This window comes from Monodon monoceros, unplaced genomic scaffold (assembly GCF_005190385.1).
Source record: "Monodon monoceros isolate NGI ecotype Baffin Bay Population unplaced genomic scaffold, NGI_Narwhal_1 Super_Scaffold_8, whole genome shotgun sequence".
Lineage (NCBI taxonomy): Eukaryota > Metazoa > Chordata > Mammalia > Artiodactyla > Monodontidae > Monodon > Monodon monoceros.
The window spans coordinates 54,726,873-54,751,478 of record NW_021703785.1 but is presented as its reverse complement, the minus strand read 5'-3'; the positions used below and the strand labels follow the sequence as shown (position 1 = coordinate 54,751,478).

At 44.5% G+C, this 24,606-nt stretch overlaps 2 protein-coding genes across 6 annotated transcripts in view; both read left to right on the top strand.

Moving 5' to 3' along the window:
• LCP1 (lymphocyte cytosolic protein 1) overlaps nucleotides 1-13,571 on the top strand; it is a 55,064-nt gene extending 41,493 nt beyond the window's left edge. For all 5 annotated transcript variants that reach the window (XM_029209878.1, XM_029209881.1, XM_029209879.1 and 2 more), the window contains 3 exons: nucleotides 5,237-5,360; nucleotides 8,625-8,749; nucleotides 11,770-13,571. In XM_029209878.1, coding sequence (XP_029065711.1) covers nucleotides 5,237-5,360; nucleotides 8,625-8,749; nucleotides 11,770-11,902 — 382 coding nt within the window. In that variant the 3' untranslated portion in view covers nucleotides 11,903-13,571. The remainder of the gene's footprint in view (nucleotides 1-5,236; nucleotides 5,361-8,624; nucleotides 8,750-11,769) is intronic.
• An 8,214-nt stretch (nucleotides 13,572-21,785) lies between these two features.
• CPB2 (carboxypeptidase B2) overlaps nucleotides 21,786-24,606 on the top strand; it is a 40,101-nt gene continuing 37,280 nt past the window's right edge. The window contains exon 1 of the mRNA XM_029210479.1: nucleotides 21,786-21,970. Coding sequence (XP_029066312.1) covers nucleotides 21,897-21,970 — 74 coding nt within the window. The 5' untranslated portion in view covers nucleotides 21,786-21,896. The remainder of the gene's footprint in view (nucleotides 21,971-24,606) is intronic.

The window sequence follows — 24,606 nt, the reverse complement described above, 5'->3', positions numbered from 1 at the left end:
TAACAAGGTAATGGCAGAGACGAGGGTTTGTCCCTAAGCACTGCCGCTTTATTCCCAGGCCACTGTCTGCAGATCCTAATATTTATAATGGTCCTTGGAGTAATCATGTCAGTGTCTCCAGGTGATGTAGGGTGATCAGAAATGATCATAATCAATTTAACTACCTGATTTACATTTGCTTTATCAAGTATGATGCTCCATTACTCTTTTCTCAACTGGGATCTCTTTAATGGTTGAAGGCAGATATCATAAGGCTTCTCTGGCACAGAAAACTCCAGAGCTAAAGAAACTTTAGCCTCTATTTCACTGCATGTATCTAGAACATCACTGAAAGTTCCTAAGGGCTGTTCTCACTGGTGTATTTGTAGAAACGATTTCTGAACTACTCTCTATTTTCTTTCACATGTGTTTTTAATTCTTAACAGACTGGCTTTTGGTACTGATTGCTTTAAAAACCAAAGCAAAAGTCTTTTTAGTTGCAACAGTTAAATTGACTCATGGGTTTGAAGATGAAATTATCTTTGATATTTTCTATTTTAGTGACTTTAAAAGAAAACTCAGGGGGGCTTCCCTGGTGGCGCAGTGGTTGAGAGTCTGCCTGTGGATGCAGGGGAGGCGGGTTCGTGTCCCGGTCCGGGAAGATCCCACACGCCGCGGAGCGGCTGGGCCCGTGAGCCATGGCCGCTGAGCCTGCGCGTCCGGAGCCTGTGCTCCGCAACGGGAGAGGCCACAACAGTGAGAGGCCCACGTACCACAAAAAAAAAAAAAAAAAAACGAAAAGAAAACTCAGGCCAACTCTATTCTATTTTGAATTTCATAATATCTGAAAATCACTTTGTAATATGATCTTCGTTCTGGAAGTTTTATAAAAATGTGACCCAACATCATAGTTTAAGGCTAGTATATATATGATAAGGGCTAGTTTGCTGCTGTGTCTCTACCTGGTAAATAAGTCATATTTCTCATGTGTCTTTACTATATAAGAATTGTGCCTATAAGAAAATGGACAGAGAAATACGTTACTGTGAAAGGTGATGAAATGACTGATAATTATGTAAATGCCACCAGAAGGATATTTTTTTTTCTCTGTATGCCACACATGAACAGATCTAATAAATTTAGAGCCAGTTCTAGCTGGAATTTGTTTCATTGGGTTTCACAGATGTGCTAATTTGGTCATTTATCTGGACAATAAATGGCATGTCATTTTTCCCTCTAAAAACAAATGAAAGCTTAAACCTCCCTTTCCCCTTCAGTAGCCTGGAAGTCATTCTCAGATTGGAAAGGTGGCAAATTGCACGTGTCTAAGTTTGGAGACAAAAGCCTGAGGCAAGCAGGCTGCCAGCAGACAGCCACAGTAGTTAGACTCCAACAGATGAATCAAGAGTCTGAGGCAGGCCAAGGAGGGAATTCTCCCCAGATCAAACAGGCTGTGGATGGTGAATTGGGGATAGGTCCCTGAAAAACAAAACACTGAGGTATGTCCCTCTGGGTCACATGTTAAATAAATAACACAAGTGTTTGATGGCAGGAAATCACACAAGTCATAATCACAGCTTCTCCAGCCCCGCACCCCACCCATCGTCTGCTGTTGGATGAGGCCCTGGCTTAAGCTGGAGCTCACGGGGCCATTTCATTTTGACAGAGGGCTTCTCAGCACCGCGTGGTGTGCAAACACCAGAGATACTGGGATCTTGTCTGCAGGGTTCCATTTAATAATAGCACAGTCCCCCCAAAACATGTTTCATGATAAGGAATGATTATCTCACAAGGAAAATCCTAGGAAGACACAAGCCAAATTGATTTTTGTTTTCAATTTTGAATCTACATTTGGTGCTTCATGGACTTTCTAGACTGGAGTCTCCAACCTAAATTTTTACCTTTCTTCCCTTTGTTTTTCTGATGTCCTTACAAGCAGGTGTCTGATTCCTTTTAAACCTCCACATCTCCCTTGAGGTGGCAGAAGGACAACTCTGTGCTCCCTAGCACTGTGTGCCACCATGAGGGGCTATTCTCAGACCCCTGAATGCAGTCAGCTGCCTCCAGGATGTTCTGTGTCTAAGTTTCCCTGTCCCTTTGTGGCCTTTTATATTTGCATGAATAGACTTTTGTATAAAGGTGAGCTTCTCCTCTGCACCATTTTCTTCCCTCACTCAAGGAGTGGCTTGAAAGCACTGCTCCTGTCCACTGGAGAGAGTCAACAAAGCAGCCTGGGCCTCCTGGCAAAGGGAAGTGAGAGTTTGGTCCTGAGATGAGTGAGGCTGAAGATTAAACCTAGTCTGTTTCTCAGGTTATTTATGGACGTGACCTGATGAAACAAACACTAACCCACCATCTCTTAATGAGCGGACTAGGCAGAAATTCTTACATGGTATAGTAAATGCTGGTAACTTAATGCACATGCTGTTAGGAAACAAGCCGGTTATGACATAAATGATATGATCAAACCTCAGGCCTTTTTCCAAACTAGTAATATTTTGAAAATCTAACTGGAACTTATCCCATTTGTACTCATTATTCCTTAGCACTTTGGTCCCATCTCTGGGCCCAGACTAAGCATTTCCCATCTTGACTTTCTCCTTGCTTTTCCTGGGAGAAAATCATTCTGTTCGTTTCATCTACTACTCTACTCCTTCATTTGCTAGATGCCCAGTATGTACTGGGCACTCTGCTAACCCGTGAAAGCACTGAGATGAATATGGTCTATGGACTCTGTCCAAGGGCACAAGGTAGGCAGAGAGACATGCACATCAACTCCATGAAAAGCTCTGGGAAACAGGTTGGAAGCAAGTGTAGCAATAATGATTAATATACTGCATGGGTCAGAAAAATGATGCTTGAACTGGGACTTGTTCTCAGGATTAGAAATTCACTAGAGAGGAAGGACATCCAAGGCAGAGCACGCATCTGAGTCATGGAAGCAGGAGGCAGGAGGACACATGGTGCGGTCGGTGAGCTGCTGATGGTTATGTGCAGCTGGGAGAGCATGAGTGTGTGTGACCATAAAGCCTCGAAGAAGGAGGGGAAGGAGGAAATGAGAGAGGCACTGACAAGGGACACTCAGGTCAAATTGCGAAAGGACTCATGTGCCATTCTAAGGAATTTGATCTGTGTTCTTTGGGCCTCGGAGAGTCACTTTAAATGACATGACCGGAACAGTAGTTTAGAAAAGGCAGAATGAAGAGGAACCAGCTGATGTGAGGGAGTCTGGGGAGGTGTCATTGAGAGGACTTGGATGCCGGATTGGTCCACACGATTTTACTGTTTTGATAAAGAAAAGTTGCAGAAACCCTCTTCCTTCCCATCGACAATGATAGGAAAGTGCTTTCACCTGAAGGAAGCAGGGCATTGCTCCTGTTTCCGAGATTACACTTGGAAACCATTGTGGAAGAACTGTGTTTAGCGCAGAAGCCGTAACTGGAGGAAGATATCCGATGGATTATGTAATGAGCAAAACCCTGGGCACCCAAGTGGAGGGTGACCTCATTTAGGGAGGCCCTCAAGACAGGACTCAATGGCACAATACTTGAGTTTCATTTTGGACAACACACACTGAAATTCTAGTCTTTCGTGGGTAATTTGACTCTCCCCCCTTACAAGACTGAACCGTGAGGCCAGCAGACCTGCCCACCTGCCCTACTGCTTGGCTCTCTCCCTGTGTTTACTCTTTGAGAGAGATTAGCTTGGGGAATGGTGAGTCTTCTCTGCTCCATGGAATTTGTTTTGTTTGTTTTTTTTGCGGTACGCGGGCCTCTCACTGTTGTGGCCTCTCCCGTTGCGGAGCACAGGCTCCGGACGCGCAGGCTCAGCGGCCATGTCTCACAGGCCCAGCCGCTCCGCGGCATATGGGATCTTCCCGGACCGGGGCACGAACCCGTGTCCCCTGCATCCACAGGCGGACTCTCAACCACTGCGCCACCAGGGAAGCCCTGCTCCATGGAATTTTAAGAGCTTGAAGCATCTTCTTAATGTTTCCCCTGCAAAACCCACTTCTCATAACAGTATGTATCTAAGGCAATTCTTACCCTCAAACTAGAGACTAACTAGAGATTACTGTGTATTCCCAATATTTCTACTTCTGTGATACACAGAGGAAACTCTTTCATATTTTTTCTTTATTATGTTGGCTGCCTGGGCTGATTTACAATGTTGTGTTAATTTCTGCTGTACAGCAAAGTGATTCAGTTATATATATATATATATTTTTTTCCATTATGGTTTATCACAGGATATTGACTATAGTTCCCTGTGCTATACAGTAGGACCTTGTTGTTTATCCATTCTATTATAATAGTTTGCATCTCCTAACCCCAAACTCCCAATCCATCCCTCGGCCACCCTCTAACCCCCTTGGCAACCACAAGTCTGTTCTCTATGTCTGAGAGTCTGTTTCTGTTTCATAGATACATTCATTTGTGTCATATTTTAGATTCCACATATAAGTGATATCATATGGTATTTGTCTTTCTCTGTCTGACTTACTTCACTTAGTATGATAATCTCTAAGTCCATCCATGTCGCTGCAAATGGCATTATTTCATTCTTTTTATGGCTGAGTAATATTCCGTTGTATATATGCCACATCTTCTTTATCCATTCATCTGTCGATGGACATTTAGGTTGTTTCCATGTCTTGACTAATGTGAATAGTGCTGCTATGAACATTGGGGTACATGTAGCTTTTTGAACTATAGTTTTTTCCGGATGTAAGTGCTTGGGCTTTTCTAACGTTGAATTGTTCCTTGATTTTCATAGTTCCTTTAAGAAAAGCATCACTGGTTCAAATCCTTTATTTCATTTTCCTTTCCCTGCTTCTCTTCTGCTTTCTCTCTGTACAATGACAGTGGTATTCACTCTGCATCTGACTCTAAGTATGAAGTTCTATTTTGTTATTCTAAAAGGAACTAATGTCGTTACATATTCTTTTTTCCTCAGATGTAATGGTGTTCAGGCCATCTTCTGTGACAGGAAAAAGAAAACTTTTCTATGCTGGCGACTCTCTGTGAATAGTGAATTCTTTTTTAAAACATTTTTATTGGAGTATAGTTGATTTAAAATGTTGTGTTACTTTCTGCTGTACAGCAAAGTGAATCACTTGTACACATACACACATCCACTCTTTTTTAGATTATTTTCCCATATAGGTCATTACAGAGTATTGATAAAGTTCTCTGTGCTATACAATAGTGAATTCTTTAGCAACTTTTCTCCAGAAATCATTCTTGATTTTGTTCAGGTACACACTGAATATTCTTGAAGAACTTGGAGGTGGGCAGAAGGTCAACGATGACACTATTGTCAACTGGGTGAATGAAACATTGAAGGAAGCGGAGAAAAGTTCATCCATCTCTAGTTTCAAGGTAACATGCGTGTCTCCTGCTCGCGGCCACATGAGCATTATGCTTATCTTTATTGCTTCCACTCTGTTTTCAAGAGTGACCTTCAGTGTGAGGTCTTTGAGGCTCCCCCTCCCGTTTTGATTTTGCTTGAATGACCCATTATTGTTTTGACGTTCATAGGCCATTTCATTGACAGATTTCTTGTCGTTTTCTCCCATAATAATTAATTTTAAAAACCCGATCATTTTTTAGATGTTGTTCTTCCAAAGTAATGTAAAATATAATGTTTTTTAAATGTGCATAGCTCCATGGTTCAGATTGTTAACATAATGAGGGTGAAATGTAAAATGCTAAGAGATCTCCCATGGGATGTCTTTCTTTCTGAGAAAAAAGCAGTTGTTTACTTGTATCCAAATCCCATTTTTATTAATAACAGCATGACATTTTATTACATTTCTTCACTCATGTTTTATACATTAGCTGGATCCTTCCTCAAGGGCCCTGTGCCCTTGATCGACAGTATAATGTCTGCGTCATATCTTAACTACATTTTCCTGGCTTAAGGGTCAGGATGGCTGAGAGGGACCCCCTTCAGAGTTATATTAACAGGGCGGGTGAGGCAGTTCATCATGCTATCAGTCCTCTCCCTCAAAATCAAGAGAAAAAATGAAAATCTCTCCCCTCCCAGAAAGGGCAGAAGGTATATCTGTAGGCTGGGCTCTACCAGGAGTGCCCAGTCCCTGTGAGCTCAGCACAGGAAGCGGCCAGCTCTGTCCTCCCTCTGCTTACCATCCGTTTGGTCTGGAGGTCGAAGTGGAGGCTGGTGACAGATGTGAGCAAGTCCTTCCAGAAGATTTGGGAAGGCGGTGGCGAACTGTACAGTAGAGCGGTGATCCCACGATGGAGCGCGGTCTCAGTACTAGGGGCTCCTTGTTGGTAACAGGGGGGCTCCTCATTTCCTCTTCACAGACATGATGAAGACAGCTTTACCATTTTCCTGATGTTTTTCTCTTTTTGGCTGCTTTGGGCGGCATGCGGGATCTTAGTTCCCTGACCTGGGATCCCACCCGCGGCCCCTGCAGTGGGAGCGTGGAGTCTTAACCACTGAAGCACCAGGGAAGTCCCACCATTTTCCTGAGTTTATAGTGAGGAAACTGGGGGCTCATTGAACTCCTGAGGTTACAGCTACAGGTGGTGTCCATCAGGGAGGGAAAGCACCTTTCACCTGCGAGGTGAGGTTATAGAGTGGAGGGTATCTATAGGTCACTTAACCATGGCTATGAAGTGAATAGCCCCGGGCATGCGTCTCTCTGTACAACAGCTGCCACCTTACCGGAATGCATCCCATTTCCTTACCCAGCAGCTTCCGGGGTGATCCTGTGGGGATTCACTCTTGGGAATGTTTGGCAGTTTTTTGATTCTTGTGATGCTCTGGGCTAACTTTCTCCTGTCTTCCCGCTGAGTCATTGCGGAATTGATTAGGTCAAAAGGACCACAAAAGGAAAATGTCAGATTAGCCCCACGCTGCTTTTAAGTGAAACCCTTCAAAAACCGAGCACAGCGCACCCCTATTAACCATTGCAGAAACAGTCCTGGGCCCTCCTCACCTATGAACACTGCCAGCTGCTGGCCATCTCGCTGCCTGTCAGCCCACCAAGACTGTGGGGAGGAAGCGGGAAAGAAGGTGAAACTCAAATCTCTGCGTTTTGTTTCCGTTGTGCTTCTTTACCAAAAAGTTCTATGGAGACAGAAGCTCAGGCTAATGGTGGAAATTAGATTACGATTATATGTATATTGATCTTAATTTTGTGGTAGTTCTTACATCACCCAGAAGTAAATAAAAATGGACCCGTTCTACCTTTTAAAATAGTATGCTACCTCTACAGAGGGCCAGTGCTGGAGACCTAGCATCTTGCAGGGGTCCTGTGTCTTGTTTCTTTGTTAGAATTGGTTCTGATTTGGACCCGCAAGGTATGAGGTGTTTGAACTTGACTATGCTCGGATGGTGACACACAGTTGCCTCGGCATGTCTGTACTCACAGGTGCAGAGTTTTGTGCATTTACACCTTAAAAGCATTCACAGGGAGTTCCCTGGTGGTGCAGTGGTTCAGAATCCGCCTGCCAACACAGGGGACACAGGTTCGATCCCTGGTCTGGGAAGTTCCCACATGCCGCGGAGCAGCTAAGCCCGTGAGCCACAACTGCTGAGCCTGCGCTCTAGAGCCCATGAGCCACAACTACTGAGCCCGTGAGCCACAACTACTGAGCCTGCGTGCCTGGAGCCTGTGCTCCGCAACAAGAGAAGCCACCACAATGAGAAGCCAGCGCACCACAACGAAGAGTAGCCCCCGCTCGCTGCAACTAGAGAAAGCCCGCGCACAGCAATGAAGACCCAACGCCACCAAAAAACTAAATAAATAATGTTTCTTTTTTTAAAAAATCAGGTAGAACCTTTAAAAAAAAAAAAAAGCATTCACAGCTTTGCGTGTGTCCATCAAACTGTTTACAGACGCCAAAGAGCGAGCCCAAGATTTTAAGTCAGAATACCTGGGTTCAGATCCCAGCCCCACCACTTATTAGCAAGCCACTTAACCTCAGAAACTCCCTTTGCTTGCTATAAATTAAGATTAGATGCCTCCATCCAAGGCTTGTGGCAATAAGTGAGATAACCTATAAAAAGTGCTGAGCAAACTGTGAGACACCAATGGATATTAGTTGCAGTCATTGCATTTGATCACATAATTGCTGTCACTGTCTACCTGGACCTATGGACCCTTTTCTTTCCCTAAGGTCCCCAGGAAAGGAGCATTCACTGAATCCCATCCAACTGAGCCCGCATCACTCTCCCTGCCTGTCACCTCTGGGATGTCCCCTGAAAATGAATCGGGGTTCCTCTTAATGTCTTTAGTCTCTCTTTTCTGATGGTTTCTTTTTCAAATCATCCCTTCCTCTACTAATAACCAGTACTTGAATGAAACATACTATATATCAACCTCTCTGCTTTTCTCTAGTTGCTCTAACTTCCTTCCATTCACTATTTGGGAATGACTCCCTGCCTGTTGGCAGACAATGGATTTCCTCCACTTAGTGAACCACCAGGATGCTACTAGTGATGCCCCTACAGAAATGACCACTGGTTTGAAACACCATGTGCGACACTGTGGCATTTCCCACACCAGGATGTATATATTCGTATTTAAGAGGAAAGCACCACTCACTTTCCTTGAGCCAAATAGAAGTAACTTGGGAGCATATTGTTAAAACCCATGCTTTCTCTCTATGCAGGACCCAAAGATTAGTACAAGTCTGCCCGTCCTGGATCTCATTGATGCCATTCAACCAGGTTCCATTAACTATGACCTCCTGAAGACAGAAAACCTGAACGATGAAGAGAAACTCAACAATGCAAAGTACGTAAATAAACCTGGGGTCGGGGAGGATAGGATGAGCCGGCATCTGGGGAGCTGTGAACTCCAGTGCCTGTGCCTTCGTGCAAACACTTCTAGGTTCACTGTTGATGCTTTTTCTTCTCATGACGTACTGTGTCCCATCATCATTATTTTCAATACTGGGCAATAGCAGTTTAAGGCTCCAGGTGTTAGAGGGAACGAGACAAAAACGATTGATAACAATTGAAACAATTGAAATTGAAAACAGTTGACTTCTGATTGATAAGCAAGCCTGTAATTTCATAAAACCAATTTCCTAGTCATAATCTATGGGAGGCTTCCTGAATAGAGTTTGTACACGGTGCGTGCAAATATAAACATTCTATTTGTGAATATCTGTGGATGTGCCTGGGCAGGGGTGGGGTTCAAGACCAGAGTCTTCACCAGCTTAAGAGCAACTGCCGTTTGCTTTACTTGTAGAATGAGGGTCAGCAGAGTCCAAATTTGGTCTGTTGTCAGCTTTTATACATCAGGTTTTATTTACATAGTTTCTATAGCTCTTTCCCGGATACAATAGCAGAGTTGAAATAGTTGTGACAAAGCCCACAGAGTCTGAAATATTTGCTACCTGGTCTTTATGGAAAGCTTGCCTTCCTAGAGAGGTGCCTTTCTACCCTAGACAGGCACCTTTCTACCCTAGAGAGGCGCCTTTCTACCCTAGAGAGGTGCCTTTCTACCCTAGAGAGGTGCCTTTCTCAGAGCAGGCTGTATTATTTCCTAGGTCTGTCATAACAAAATACCACAAACGAGGTGACTTCAAACAACAGAAATTTCTTCTCTCACTGTTGTGGAGGCTAGAAGTCCAAGATCAAGGTGTCGGCAGGGTTGGTTCCTCCTGAGGGCTTGGATGGAGAATCTGTCCCACACCTCCCTCATCCTTGGGCTTATAGATGCACCACTCCAATCTCCAACCCTGTCTTCACGTGGCCTTCCCTGTGTCTCTGTGACTTCACGTAGCTGTCTTCTCTGTGTGTGTGTATGTCTGTGTCTCTTCTCCCTCTCTTTTATAAGGACATCAGTCATACTGGATTAGGGCTCCAACCTACCCCAGCATGACCTCATCTGAACTAGCTATACCTTAAATAACACTTTTTCCAAATAACATCACCATCTGAGGTACCAGGGGTTAGGTCTTCTGCATACGTTTGAGGGGGGGCAGTATTCAACCCGTAACACAAGTCCAGGGTTGACGAATGACTAGTGCCCAGCAGCCCTGCTATGTATCTAATCCCAGCAGCGCCCTTCTCTCTATGCCCAGTTTGGGAAAGTGGGGACGTGCGTTCCTGATATGCTGATGTCTAGCACAATCTAATGGAGAGAAGAGAAATAATTCAACAGCAGTTACAGTAGAGTGTGAGGGATGGTACGGAAGGAGGACCCCAGGGTGCTGTGGAGGGGACAGGAAGCTCTACCAAATAACATCTAAGCTGGGACGCATTGAAAGGACAAGTAAGAAGGAGCTGGACAGGTGAAAGAGCTAGGAAGACTATTCCAGCAGAGGGAAGAACACGGATGAAGACGCAGAAGTTAAAAAAAAAAAAAAAGACCTTGAACCTATAGATGTTCAAGAGGGATGTGATTAAGTTTAAGGAACTCACCCAAGGTTTTACAATTATCAAGTGGTTCAACTGAAATTCAAAGTCTGACTTGAGAGCCCAGGCTCCTAAGCACTGTCCTGTAAGGGCAAGATACAAAATTACTTAGAAAAACGGGTAAAAAGAATTATACAGAATCCTAAAGGCGGCTATGGTGGCAGGATTGTGCATGGTTTGTTTGGTGTCTGAAGCTCTATTTTCTAACTTTTTAATAATTTTTCCTCTATTTTATAATGGGAAAATTAATTTTATTTCATTAATAATTAATATAGAGGAAGTGATTGAGAGATGGACAAGGAGAAAAAATGGGGATGCTCTGGCCCTATGCTCTTAAATTAATTTGATCAATAAAGTAAGAGTAAAGTCATTTCAGGAGAGCAAAGGGAGTAATGGGGCTTTGGGTGGAATGGAGAATCTCTGGAGTAGCCACTGCAAGAAGTTACTAGATAATGAATGAGGAGAAGAAAAGAACTGCCAGGTAATAGTGTGGGCCCGTTTGAAAATAGACTACAGCTAATAAAAATTACCTTCATATAACTATAAACAGAGCAAAAATATTCTGCTACAGCTATGGTAATCTTATGTGAAAAATGTGTAATATAAAACTCTGGTTAGGGGCTTCCCTGGTGGTGCAGTGGTTGAGAGTCCGCCTGCCGATGCAGGGGACACGGGTTCGAACCCTGGTCCGGGAAGATCCCGCATGCCGCGGAGCGGCTGGGCCCGTGAGCCATGGCCGCTAAGCCTGGCATCCGGAGCCTGTGCTCTGCAACGGGAGAGGCCACATAGTGAGAGGCCCGCGTACCGCAAAAAAACAAAAACAAAAACAAAAAAACCTCTGGTTATTCTACTATTATAGTATCATAAATAAATACACATACATGTAGGCGAGGATTAGAATGGAACAAGGAAGAAAGGACTTGACGGGTAAGGTCGAGGTATTACAGGTGCATTTCCCCTTTTTTCTGCCTTGTAAAAATGTTTCTGTAGTTAAAATGGTGTCTGCAGACCTTCCCTAGCACACACTCTTGTTCAGTTCTATGACATTTTCTGCACTGTACAGCCCAAGTGAATAAGCATGCTGTAGGCACCAAAAGTGGTGCTAGTTAGGAAGCTCTCGAAGGACAAATCATAAATTTGGTCATTATCACGAGGCTGGACAGCAAGTTTGGCGGAGTCAGGAGCTTTGTCAGGCCAGCATTTGCCCTCGGATCTCGGGAGGAACCCAGTGATTGGCTCCAGCCATACCAGGAATGAGCTCTGTCTAGCAGGTAGTCTATAGTGCAGAGTGGAGAGTATAGATTATATAGAATGACTATAACTATGATCCTCAGGGGTCCGCTTCATACTTGCTTAGGCTCCCCTCATTCCCCCTCTTTTCTCTTTTAGGTATGCCATCTCTATGTCCCGCAAAATTGGAGCACGAGTATATGCCCTTCCAGAAGACTTGGTGGAAGTGAACCCCAAGATGGTCATGACGGTGTTTGCTTGCCTCATGGGGAAAGGAATGAAGAGGGTGTAAGGCCCAGCGGGCAGGACTGGAGGCGCACATGCGTTTCTGACTGCTCAGCACTGGGTGCTCCCAGGAAACACAGGGACAAGTCAAACCATTCCGAAGTTTTCAACTTGGTGACATTATACAAGGTTCCAAAAAACATGTGTATCTGTTCAGCCAAGTAGCCTTCGCGTATTTAACAAAAAGTGCTTTATTCTTTGCAAAAGACCCAGTCTCTTACAAATTTTTTTTTTTATGATTGAATTGATTGCTTTGAAAATCTAGAGACAAAAAGAACTTATTTTCCAGGCACCCTTTCTGCTTTTGCCATTATAGTCAAGCATAGAAGCTGTATGTAGTGTTGTTAATTTTAACATAATCTTTCGAACCAGCTTAAATCGGCTGCTTTCTTGTTTAGGGTGAGAACCAGGTGGGGAGAATCATCAGACCAGCCCTAAAACCGGCTTCTGGAGGCCAGCGTTTGATCTGTTACGAGCCTCCTTCGTGTAGCCCTTCTGCACTCTGTCTCCCTGTGACTTTGCAATCCAGTCTCTCAGAACTCTGCCTTCTCTGTGGCCGACCTCTGCCGGCCATCCTCCTCTTGGGGCCGTTTGGATCATCTGACGAATCAGTCAGGCTGCTGGGATCTCCAGGGGTCTCTGGTAACCTGAAGACCCAAGACTCGTCATCAGAGCCTTTTCTCGGAACTAGGGTCCCAAAGGTCATCAGATTTTAGTTTTTCAGCCAATAGGAAGCCCTCTGTTTTTAACCCTACGATTTGGGCTCTGACCAGATCTAACATCTTGAATACTGTGCCTTCAAATAGATTCTTAACTCTTGGTGGAAGGTTCTATCCAAGGAGGGTGTCATTGAGCAGCAAGACACTAGGGGGCAGTGCAGAGCCATAAAAAAAAGCATCTGTTCTTGGGTGCAGCCTCTCCGTGTATTTAGCTCTGTGTGTTAGATCTAGTATGGCTGGATATCTGGTGACTGGGAACCATCTTGCTCTGATTTCATTTGCTCTTAGATCATAGTGCACGTGATTGCTGCCAGGCCATAGGACTGATGTTTACTTTTTTGGTACCCTCAAGTTCGCAGGGGCCATATGTGCCAATGACCGGTGACCCGCACCTCACCCCCGTACGCCAACACACACACACACTCACATACACACATACCTAGCCAGGTGTCAAGCTGGGTAAGAACTGGCTGCATTGCTTTGCAAAGAGCTAATGACTGGATAGTTAAAGAATTCCAAAATAAAACCAGAGGAACAGTGTGAATTTGAGCAGCTCTAATAGACTATGCAATTTCCTTGAAAACTTACCAAAGGCTAAATAGCAACAGAGCACTGGGCACCAACACTAGACCCCCTCTATGGTGGTGAGGTATCTTCTTTAGGGGTGGTATGTAGTGGAACTTAGCCATTTTTCAAAGCAATTGAAATGCATCGCCCCAGATCTGCTCCCTGGCAGTGGGCTCAGGAAGCCGACATGTGGCTTCTCCTGGCCCATAACCTGTGTTTCTGCTGCAAAGTGGTTGGCTTTGTCTTAATCTGCACTTCACCATGTAGCCTCAGACAATTCTCCCCCTTCTGCCTCCAGGAAGCATGTTACTGCCTTAAAGGACAATGAAAATGAAGTAACGCTCAAGTTCTCTCCAAATAAAATGTTCCCTGTATTGGATGTCTTCTGAAGGTTTCGTAAGAGTGTACTCTAACTTATTCATTCATTCGGCCAACACGCACTGAGGGCTGAAATGTGTCAGGCACTGCGCACGGTTTTGGGAATACACCGTAAATGAGGCAGGCATTGCGCTCAGCTGATCAGGAAAGCCTGAGGATAAAGAACTCCACTGACAGCTGTGATGAGCGATTGATGCGGGCAGGGTGAGACAGGCTTACAACAGAGGAAGCCATCTAAAGAGAAATATTTTAGCTGAAAGCTGAAGAGTAAGTTGGAGGGGGTTGGACAAAAAGCAGGCCAGAATGAAAGGTTTAAGACACAAATTCTCAGACACACACTGAACCCAGTCATGAGCAAAAGCCAGACTTGGGAATTGGTGCGAAATGGTTTCTAGAATGATTCGAGGAGGAATCTTTAGGGCTGGCGGTGCCTGGGGTTTCCTCTCTAGCCTGTCTGGGCCTCACTTTGGCTGGCACGGGGTGGGAGGCAAGGCGTTTGCTGAGGAATTCTGCTGCAGCCGGCCCCCGCGGGTGGGCTGCTGGGACAGAAAAGCATCTGTTTGGCAGGGTCACATCCTGAGCTGCGCAGGTGTCACTCGCCCGCACAGCTGCTAGGAAGCTGGGCTTTTATGCTTAAGCTGTGCGTCCTGACTTCACCAGCAGCAGCTCTTTGGAGATGGCTCTTTCCTGGCCTGACATTCCTACAGCTCCTACACTTAGGAGGTAGCGGCCTGCCCTACATATCAAGAGGTTACCAATATTAAGTGTGTTTTTGTGTGTATAAGACTGCACTGATAGGTCCTGACCAGAAAGACCGAACAGGTACAGGAAAGCAGAATACTATCAAGGGAAGAAAACTAAGACTCTTGGAGAACGAGAAGGCTAAAGGAATACAGCCATCTGAACATGATAATTTTTCTAAATTTAAAAGTTTATTGTTACATTTTAGCCCATCCAAGTATGACGTCAGAAAGTAAAATTGTACCAAAGGGTCCACAGTGGGAAGCAGGCCACCTTCCCACCCCCGTGTCTAGTGATGTGCTTTGAAGCCAGCTCGTATTGGCTCCACCTGGCTCCAGTGTTAAACCATTGTTATCTTGAAATTGGCCATGGTGGGCGTATTTACAGCATAGAAATAATCAGACTCTACAAATAGGGGTTTTTATCCCCAGAGATCTGGTTTACCAACCCACCACTACCTCTGTCCCGAAACCTCAGTTCCCCTCCTCGTCAGCGACCACTGTTACCAATTTCTTTTGTATCTTTCTAGAAATAGCCTACGCACGTTACACACACACACACACACCTTTTTATTGCAAATATTAGCATACCATACACATCATTCTGCATCTCATTTTCTTCACACCAAACCTTGGAGACTGTTCCACGTTGCCGAATATAGACCTGCCTCAGTCTTTTCAACAGGTGCGCAGTATTCTGTTGAATGGACGTGCCAACCTGTATTTAACCAGTGGCCTACAAATGGGTATTTAGGTTGTTTCAATCCTTTGCTACAGCATATAAAGCCACCGTGAATATTATGTCCACTTTTTGTGCTCAGAATGTTCATTTTAATGTAACAGGTACTTAAGTTGCTGCTCTAGCAAAGGTATTAAACACTGTAGAGTCACACATCAATCCTCCTCTGAAGTTTCCTTGAAGTATTTGACAAAGAGCCCTGACCTGGGATGGGCCCTTGAGCCCCTCCCATCTTCTCCATTTCACATCTAAAGTATGTTAATCCAGTGGGGGGATAATGTGCACATGCAAAATGTACTCAAAAGCTGAATGTGATAAATGCTATAACAAATTTGTAAATAAAGTATGGGAGCTCAGGGGAGAGAGTAGTTCTGAAGGAAGGATTAGCAACATTTTGCAGAAGATCTGAGCCCCGACTAATGAGAAGTGGGCAGGCACCATGCCTCTCCATGTTGATGTCTCCAGCAGTGCCAAGCACTTTCTAGATTTTTAAGGAGAGCTGGGTAACTGAAAAATCGATTTGTATTAGCCATGAACAAATGTTTCCTGACTGTGGGAGATGCCAGAGAGAAGTCATTGTGAGAAAAGTTGTGAAATAGACCTACCTGCAGAGTTTTTAGAAGGGGATGGATTCCTGTTTGTTTGGAAATTATGCCATTAGAGCCCGTCTTGAGACAATGCATAGGACTAGATGGGCTCTTCAAGTCTCAGCCAATCTAGCGATTTTATCCACCTAAACGCACACACACAATCTAGTCTGTCCCTTGGAGCACAGCTGTGGTCTCGATTATAAAAAGTATGGAAACTCAGCCCACCTTACACCAGCCCATCTCAGACTGGTGCTTAATGCACGAGAGACATTCCCCTGTGCTCCCAGTGTCCCTGGGCAGCTCCGAGGCCCACCTTCCCTGCAGTTACTGTACCTGTTGTCATTCAGCAGCTGCCGAGATATCATCGGCTTTGCTCTCTGTCCCCCCCCAACCCCCCAGCGTACCAGTGTGCTTGGATGAAATGCTGGCGCTGCTGTCCTAGTGAGCTAGACATGGCACGTCTCTGCCGCCCTCACGATCCAGTAACCAGAGCTGATGCTCAGCACGAGTCAGCAGTGCTGACCGATCCTCTTGTGAAATCTAGTTCCTTTGACGGTTTCCTAATAAAATTCCAGGAATTGAACTCTCGGCTGCCAAGGACTGCTCTTTCCACGGTGTCCTCACCCCCTATTTTCCAGAAGCCGGAGTTTACCAACTGCGGCTGTGTGTAGGTGACCAAAAAAAAAAAAAGGAAAAGGAAAATTGTGTAAATGTCTTCTCATGTCTGAAGTCTACATATACTTAATAACCCACCTTAGGTCAGACACAAAAGCACAGATAAGCTAGTCAGGACCCACGGTCTCACCTTTAACAACTCAGAGAGAGGTCGGCAAAACGGCAGGGATTTTTATATTATCTGGCATGTCAAAATTGGGGAGTTCCATTTCAATAAGTATTTTGGTGAATAAAGAGCTACCACGTCTAATTTTTGGAGGATTAGAATGCATGCAAATATTTCATCCTAAAGCTCTGTGCAATACAACGTAAAAGTGAATGATTCAGCAGGCACTTTTGGATTGGGCAAGACCACGGGCCCACTGTTAAGAGTCGGAATGTTCAAACCTCCTTGCTCTAAGTTTGGGGCCAAGACCAGGGGCACTTGGAGGCTGGTTAGAAATGCAGAATCTCAGCCCCACCCCAGACCTACTGAGTCGGAATCTGCAGTTTAATAAGATCAGCACTTAATTCATGTGCACTTGAAAGTTTGAGAAACGCTTGAGAAAAGAAGATCTGCAGTTGATAGTCAGTTGCATTTGAACCAACTTTTTAAATCAGATCACACTTTCCCAGTAACACTAGACTTGAGAGATTGAAAAAACCCTCCACTAACATTTCCCCATCATCACTGTTCATTGGAGGTAGCCAAAGTGGCTCTGCCCTCCATCTGGGTATATCCCCCATCACCCAGCCTTGTCCTTTGCTGTCCCTCTCCCCCATGGCCCCTCTCTCCCCTACGGCACCCACTGCCAGCCACAGGTTCCAAAAGCTACATGTCCCTGGTCCTGCTGGGTAACTTAAGGTGTCTCTTGGCACTGCCTTCTCTTACCTGCAGCCCAGGGCTGCTGCTTTCATGCATCTGACCCAGTTGGTGCCACATCACTTAAGTCTTCTCTCTCGTTCCTTCAATACCTCCATCAAACCTACTGAGTTTTCTCCCACCATCTCTGGAGCAACCTCTCTATGACTTCCAGTGACAGCTAGCTGACTTAGTAAACCAAACTGCCCCAGGGGGAGGGGATTGTGGCCCTTCGGTGCCTACTCTTTTCTCCTCCAAAACATGCACTTTACAATGATTTTCTAGGGCTATAGCTTCATCATTGTTATCTTTGCCAATTTCCTAATGGCAAAGAGAGAGCAAAGTGCCTTCCAGATAAACAGCTATAATAGGCAAAGGTCCAGAGGCTGGAAGAAGATGGTTATCTTTGAGGAACTGAAAGACTAGTATGGCTGAAGGAAAGGGAAAATTACCATATCATGAGAAACAGATGGACTAGAGAAAGGTTTAGAGCTGATTCTCAGACTCAGGTGTGCTTGAGAATCACCTGGGGAAGTTGTTAAAACACAGACTTTCCAGATCCCACCTTGAGGTTCAGTGCTGAGAGGGCTGGTGGGTCCAGGAGTCTGCATTGTCCACCAATACTCTCAGAGATTCTGGGACTCACAGGCCACCCCTGGAGAAGCGCTAGCGCAACCCAGCTGTTCTCACCTCTGGCTGCACAATGGAATCATCTCAGGAGATTTACAAGAAGCTGGTGTCTATGCCCCGCCCTCTGGTGTTTTGATATAATTGATCTGACGTGTGTGGCCAGGGCAGCTGGAGATTTAAAAGATGTGCAGGTGACTCTAATTACCAGTCAAGTTTGAGAACCAATGGGATACAGCCTGGGGTGCTCTTCAAAGGGGCGGCCTGGCTGCAGCATCTTAAAAAGCGGATAGGGCTTCCCTGGTGGTGCAGTGGTTGAGAGTCCGCCTGACGATGCAGGGGACACGGGTTCGTGCCCTGATTTGGGAAGATCCCACATGCCGCGGAGCGGCTGGGCCCGTGAGCCATGGCCGTTGAGCCTGCGCGTCCGGAGCCTGTGCTCCGCAACGGGAGTGGCCACAACAGTGAGAGGCCCACGTACCGCAAAAAAAAAAAAAAAGCGGATAGACGCATAAGAGGGAGTAATGGTTAGAAACGGGGAATGAAGGGATGGAAGTGTTTCAAGGACAAACCCTGCTTTCTTCACAATTGAACCATCCAGCCGACGAGCATTTGCCTCTCTGGGTGTCTAGTAACCTTCCTGGTGCCACGACTCCCAGGCTCAGTATTTGTAGCCAAAGCGAGGGCATGAGAACCTGAGATGGAGTTCTCTGCCTTCGGGCCTCAAATCCCCCTCTACAATGACTCCCAAGATGGCATCATCTTTCCTCCCCCCTCAGAAACACAGGGGGCCGGATACGCCAACCTTTTGTGCAAATTCTAAAACTGCTTCGCTCTGCATGAATAAACATGAGAGAGAGTGTGTGGAGGAAAACACATTTATCAATTATGTGTCCTCCAAACCTCCCAAGATTATGCAGCTTTAATGGCTGAAAGACTCTGAAAGGAAAACTTGAAAATTGAGCTGCACCTAAACTCATGACAAAATGCCATGAAATTGACTGACTCTCTCAGCGCTTACCTAACAGTAAGCCTGAGCTGCATATCCAAGTCCCGGCCCGTCCAGATCACGGTGGCGTTGCCCTTATCCTCAGCCCGCTCCAATTGAGAGAAGGCAAAGCAGCCACTATTCACAGGGAGGTTATCCTTTTAGGCACCGTCTTAATAAAAGCAGAGGGTTACGGCTCTTGAAGAAACACTTGCCATATTATTTTTGCCACCTAATGTTACAAATTGACTGGAGAGCAACTGTACAAATTAGCTGGTCCCTAGGGGACATGATTCAGTGAGATCGATCCCCCAGGACTAGATTGGCTTCTGGGGCAGTGACTCATCCCCTAACTCTTTGGGAGCAGCCGAAGAAGAAGAGGACAGCTGTCACCAAGGTTCACCTGACCTGGGTAAGGCTCCGGGAAGAGAACACATTGGCCCCTCTCAGCTCCCTTCCTGGTTTATCTTTTTTTTAATGAATGGGACATACTAAACACCTGTTTTTTTTTGTTTTTTTTTTTTGGTACGCGGGCCTCTCACTGTTGTGGCCCCTCCCGTTGCGGAGCACAGGCTCCGGACGCGCAGGCTCAGCAGCCATGTTTCACGGGCCCAGCAGCTCCGCGGCATGTGGGTTCTTCCCGGACCGGGGCAGGAACCCGTGTCCCCTCCATCGGCAGGCGGACTCTCAACCACTGCGCCACCAAGGAAGCCCTAAACACCTGTTTTGCCAGTCACTTTCAGCTGCTATCCCATTGAATTCCCACAACAGCCCTCAGAGGTAGGTTATCATTAACCTCATTTTTCTGCAGGGGAAACTGCACCTCCGAGAAGCTAAGAGATTTGCCTGTGAGCCAGGGTGGAGTCCATCTGATCAAGCTGTTGTGTTCTTCTCTCTCTCTCTTCATGCAATAAATGTAACTTAAGAGTTCAGTTTGAGGAATTTTGCCTGTACACAGTGTAAATACCACCACAATCAAAACAGAGAATTTTCCCACCACTCCAAAAACTTCTCCTGTACCTCTTTGTAGGTTAATCCCTTCCTCCCCAGCCTCAGGCCCTGGCAACAGCTAACCTATTTTCTGTATCTGTAATTTTGCCTTTTATTGTGTCATATAGATGTCCGGAGTATATAAATACCTCTACAAATCAGTAATAAGACAAACCATCTGATTAAAAATCAGGCAAACAATTGGAACTCACATACACACACATATACTTATCGCCAATGAGCACAAAAAAGGTTCTCAACATTATTAGCCATCTCAGAAATTTAAATGAAAGCCAAATTAGACACCACCATACACTTACTAGAATGGCTGAAATGAAAAAGACGGCGTCAGGTAACAAGGATGTGGACCAACTAGAACTCTAATATATTGTTGGTGGGCGTATAAAATGATACAACTACCTAGAAAAAAGGCACAGGAGTTGCTTATAAAACTAAATATCTTTATGACCTAGCAATTCCATTCCTAGATATCTACCCAAGAGAAACAAAAATGTTTGTCCATCAAAAAAGCCTTGTGAGGCTTCCCTGGTGGCGCAGTGGTTGAGAGTCCACCTGCCGATGCAGGGGACGCGGGTTCGTGCCCCGGTCCGGGAGGCTCCCACGTGCCGCGGAGCGGCAGGGCCCGTGAGCCATGGCCACTGGGCCTGCGCGTCCGGAGCCTGTGCTCCGCAACGGGAGAGGCCACAACAGTGAGAGGCCCGCGTATTGCCAAAAAAAAAAAAAAAAAAAAGTTCACTTTGGTTAGTTTTTCCCCCTCTTCACTTCAGTGTGGTTATGTTATTTATTTGAAACAAAATTACATTCATTTGGTTTGGTTTGTATTCATTTTATTTACTTGACTGGTTGTTTTGAGTATGTGAAAAATTAACACGGTTCTAAAATACAGAGGTATTCAAAAAGTTTTACTCGCAGAAATGTCCCTCCCCCCATCTCTTCTACCTGGTTCGTATTCCCTCTTCTACCCACTTCTTATTCCCACTGTTTTTCACTCACCTACTGGAGGTAACCCAACTCATTGATTTCTGGTCTATCCTGCCTGTGCTTCTTTCTCCACAAATGAGCAGAAACGCATGTATTTTCTTTTTTCTCCTTCTTTCTTATATAAAATGTATTGGGTTGGCCAGAAAACTCGTTCGGGTTTTTCCATAAGATGTTATGGAATGGAAAAACATGAACAAGCTTTCTGGCCAACCCAGTCGTTTCAGTGGCGGTCACCTCGATCCATTAAATATGTTTCAATACCTTTGAATCCCAGAGAGAGCTCTGAACTCTCAATCCTTTCCTTCTCAGAAGTCCACTGAAGGGAGGATGATTTATTTTGCAAATTTGCCTGCCCTGACCTCAAGAGCATTCAAATGCACTTACCAGTGGGAATGTAGGAAGGGGACCAGGGTCCTTCCACTTACAGAGGTTAGATGTGGCCTCACACCAGACAAAATGTTAGATGGTGCTACCTTCAGAATGACATACGGTAGGCTTTGATTCAGACTGTTATGGTGTTATGGCTGTTATGGTGACCTTCCCTAAATAAACATGATTCACAACTACCTGATTCTTTTACTTCTCAGAAGAGCTCCCCACACATAGCATTCTTATTCTTTTACGGGTGGAGCCATCATTCCACATGGACGAGGAAAACTCTCTTTGAATGGAGATCCTATAATCCTCCATATAAGCTCTCCTTCTCAGCCATAAATTTGAAAAGCTCACCTTTTATGTCTTCATGTAAGTTGAAAATGTTGAAAAAGAGAAAAGCAACGGAAGACCTAATGAGTTAGTACTCCACAGGAGACCTCCCTCAGCATGGGCTGAGATCCATGGGTCAATACTCTATGGCAATGGTTCTTCAACAAACAAGACACGTTTCCACTGTATTACTATCCTTTTATTCTTGGCCTCATCTTCCCTGAAGAGTTAAATATTTTCTAGATAGTCTACAATGAGAATAACAGCTCTCATCATACTTTCTTTTTGAGGGTGGGAATGGAAGCGAAGTCGAATGAGCACAGAAACGACAGGGAACATGCCATTATATTTTAACCAGTGTGCAAAGAAGGCTCTTAAGTAATCAGCTATCTGGACCCTTCTCTTCAGAGAGTTTTGTTTGATAGCAAATCGCTGTGGGGATGAAGCTTGATAGCTTTGGAGTCCTTGTGGCCACCATCCTGTTCTGTGAGCAGCATGCCTTCGCATTTCAGAGGTAACCCGCTAGAATCCTAGATGGTGGTGGGTCGTTTCCCCCACTTGTTTGCCCCTCATGGAATCCAATCAGTGCATTGGACTGGGGAGCAGAACATTCAAGTCTGAAGGTCAGCTCTTTCTGAAACTTTCCATGTTGCCCTTCCAAATTGTAGATGTCAGTATAATAAGGATCTCACTAGATCTAGGGTCTTTTTTTCTTTTCTGGCTCTAGTTTTATTACTGAGAAAATTCTGGATGATATGTATATTCAGTAGCTATGAAAATTAAAGAAATAGACTCTTGATTTTTTAAAATATGTAATTATTTACACCTTAACACTTCACATGATTTATGTTTTTCTTGTCTTCACATGTACTATGCATTGTCTATGGATAATTTACTTTTTTCTTGTACATAGAACATGGGAGGGAGAAGAGGATAAAGGTATCAGAGAGGAGGTTTGGGTTGTGCATGGGTGTTCAGCATGGAGTAGGAAAGGAAGAATAGTTGTGTTATAAAGAACACACACATGAACATATCTAGTTCTTATTTTGCTTGGTAGGGTGAATCCCTTAGGACTTTCTACTATAAACCACTTGACAGAACAGAAACTCATGCCCTAGCATATATAAAACATGGTGTAAATAGTTTTGAGGCTATATGTATTATTGTCATTCATTAGTCAACTTTTAGGCTTTTCAAAATTGATGTTGTTTCCTTTGGAATTATCTTTTTTTCCTGTTGTTTTTTTCTATGATCCTTTTCTCCTCCAGTTGTCTCTGAGATGTATTCCTCTCCTCAGTGAATGGCAAAGAGGGAAGGGACATACCAGGGGCAGGGGAAATTCTGCCAAAGAAACTGAGTCATAAAGAGCCATAGGACAGCATTTAGGAAAATAGAGTTTGGGAATTTCCTGACGGTCCAGTAGTTAGGACTTGGCACTTTCACTGCTGAGGGCCCGAGTTCAATCCCCAGTTGGGGAACTAAGATCCCGCAAGCTGCACAGCGCGGCCACAAAAAAAAGTTTGACTTGTGAGTTGGAAGCTGTGTTTGCCCATCATTACTAAACTAAGAAGAGTTGGTTGATTCTTTTTTGTTGAATATAATCGCCAAGTATCAAGTAACAAATTTCATCACCAAATGATTGTTACTGAAATTGACACGGGAGACAAATTGCTAGGAGAATTGGTGACTTATGTCTCTATGTATTGTCAATAAATCAGATGGCTATGATTTCTAAGGTTCTTGCTAGTTCTAATATCCAATTACTTGGCAGTTGGCTTTAATTAAGGGTAAAGGAGAGGGAAGGAGAAAAACTGCTCTCAACATGTCCAACCTGGACACTGTAGGCAATGGTAGTGTCGTTGCCAGAGAGGGAAAGGGGAGGAAGTGAGTGACTATTCAGCATCTGTGTTGTCCCAGGCACTGGGATAGGCACTTATAAATGTTAACCTGTTAAGTGCCCACAATCCTCCAGTCTTTCTTACTGACACTTTACAGAGGAGGAAAATATGCCTCAGGAAGAATAACACTGGCTCCAAGTCAAACAACAAATGTTGAGTTTGTATTCAACCCCATTTTCACCTCATTTCTACTCTTTTCACTGCACAGCATTGCCTCTAAAAATTATAGAAATTAGGAAGACAGCCAATTTGAAGGGAGGTCAGATTTAGTCACAGTGAATTGGCAGAGACAGGCAGTCTGGAAGGTAGCCTGGAAGAGAGGCCGGGGTTGCAAGTCCGGTCTCAAGGTCCTCACTACGGCAGGTCTAAAGGTGGCCTCAGCGGCAGCCTGGCACGAGCATCATAACAGCTGGCTGTGCCAGAGGTTAGCAGGCTCACCTACAGACCACCATCTGCATCATATAGTAAACTAAACTCCTTGATAAGACAACCACTAGCAAGATATACCAAAGCTTGACCATGTTGCTGCAAAACGAATAAGCTTATAACAGTTCAGTGGAACTACACGTTAGGCAAATAAAGGAAATACACAGAAAGAAAATAGTAAGAAGTGAATGAGAAAAATTCCCTCACGCACGGCTCTTCTTACTATTTTTTGCTTCAGCATATACTTTGAAGTCTGATTGATACCTATGCTTGAAGAGAGGGGTGAGACTATGACTATATTTTAATCAAATATCATGTTGAAAATATTTAATACTTTGTACCTATCGTAATGGTCCCCATGTACTGGGGAAGGGGAACTGCAGCTCTGTGGGCAGATGCATATCTGATTCCTGGGTCCCATTCCTCCACTAGAAATAAAATCACAAACTCTCTTTCTGTGAGTAAAAATATATATATATATATATATATATATTTTTTTTTTTTTAACCAAATGTTTCTGAGCATTGCTTTTCCACGACTTGCCTATTACCAAAGCTAAAAGAAAACTCTAATTTTATTCAGGGTGACAGACTTTGATGAATTATTTCTGGGGGTAAAAAATATAACCCCTCCTAAGAAGAGTTAAGGGTCTGGCTTTTTTTTTAAAGCTGCTCTTTGTTATTGTTTCCTTGTCATGATCATTTTCCTAATAGCACTTTGTGTTCAGACAATCAATGGCGGATCTGCAGTTGCATTTTGATAAATCTCATCAGTAAAAGGTTCTGGAATGAAAACAAAAAAAGTTTTAAAGGCATAAATACCATTT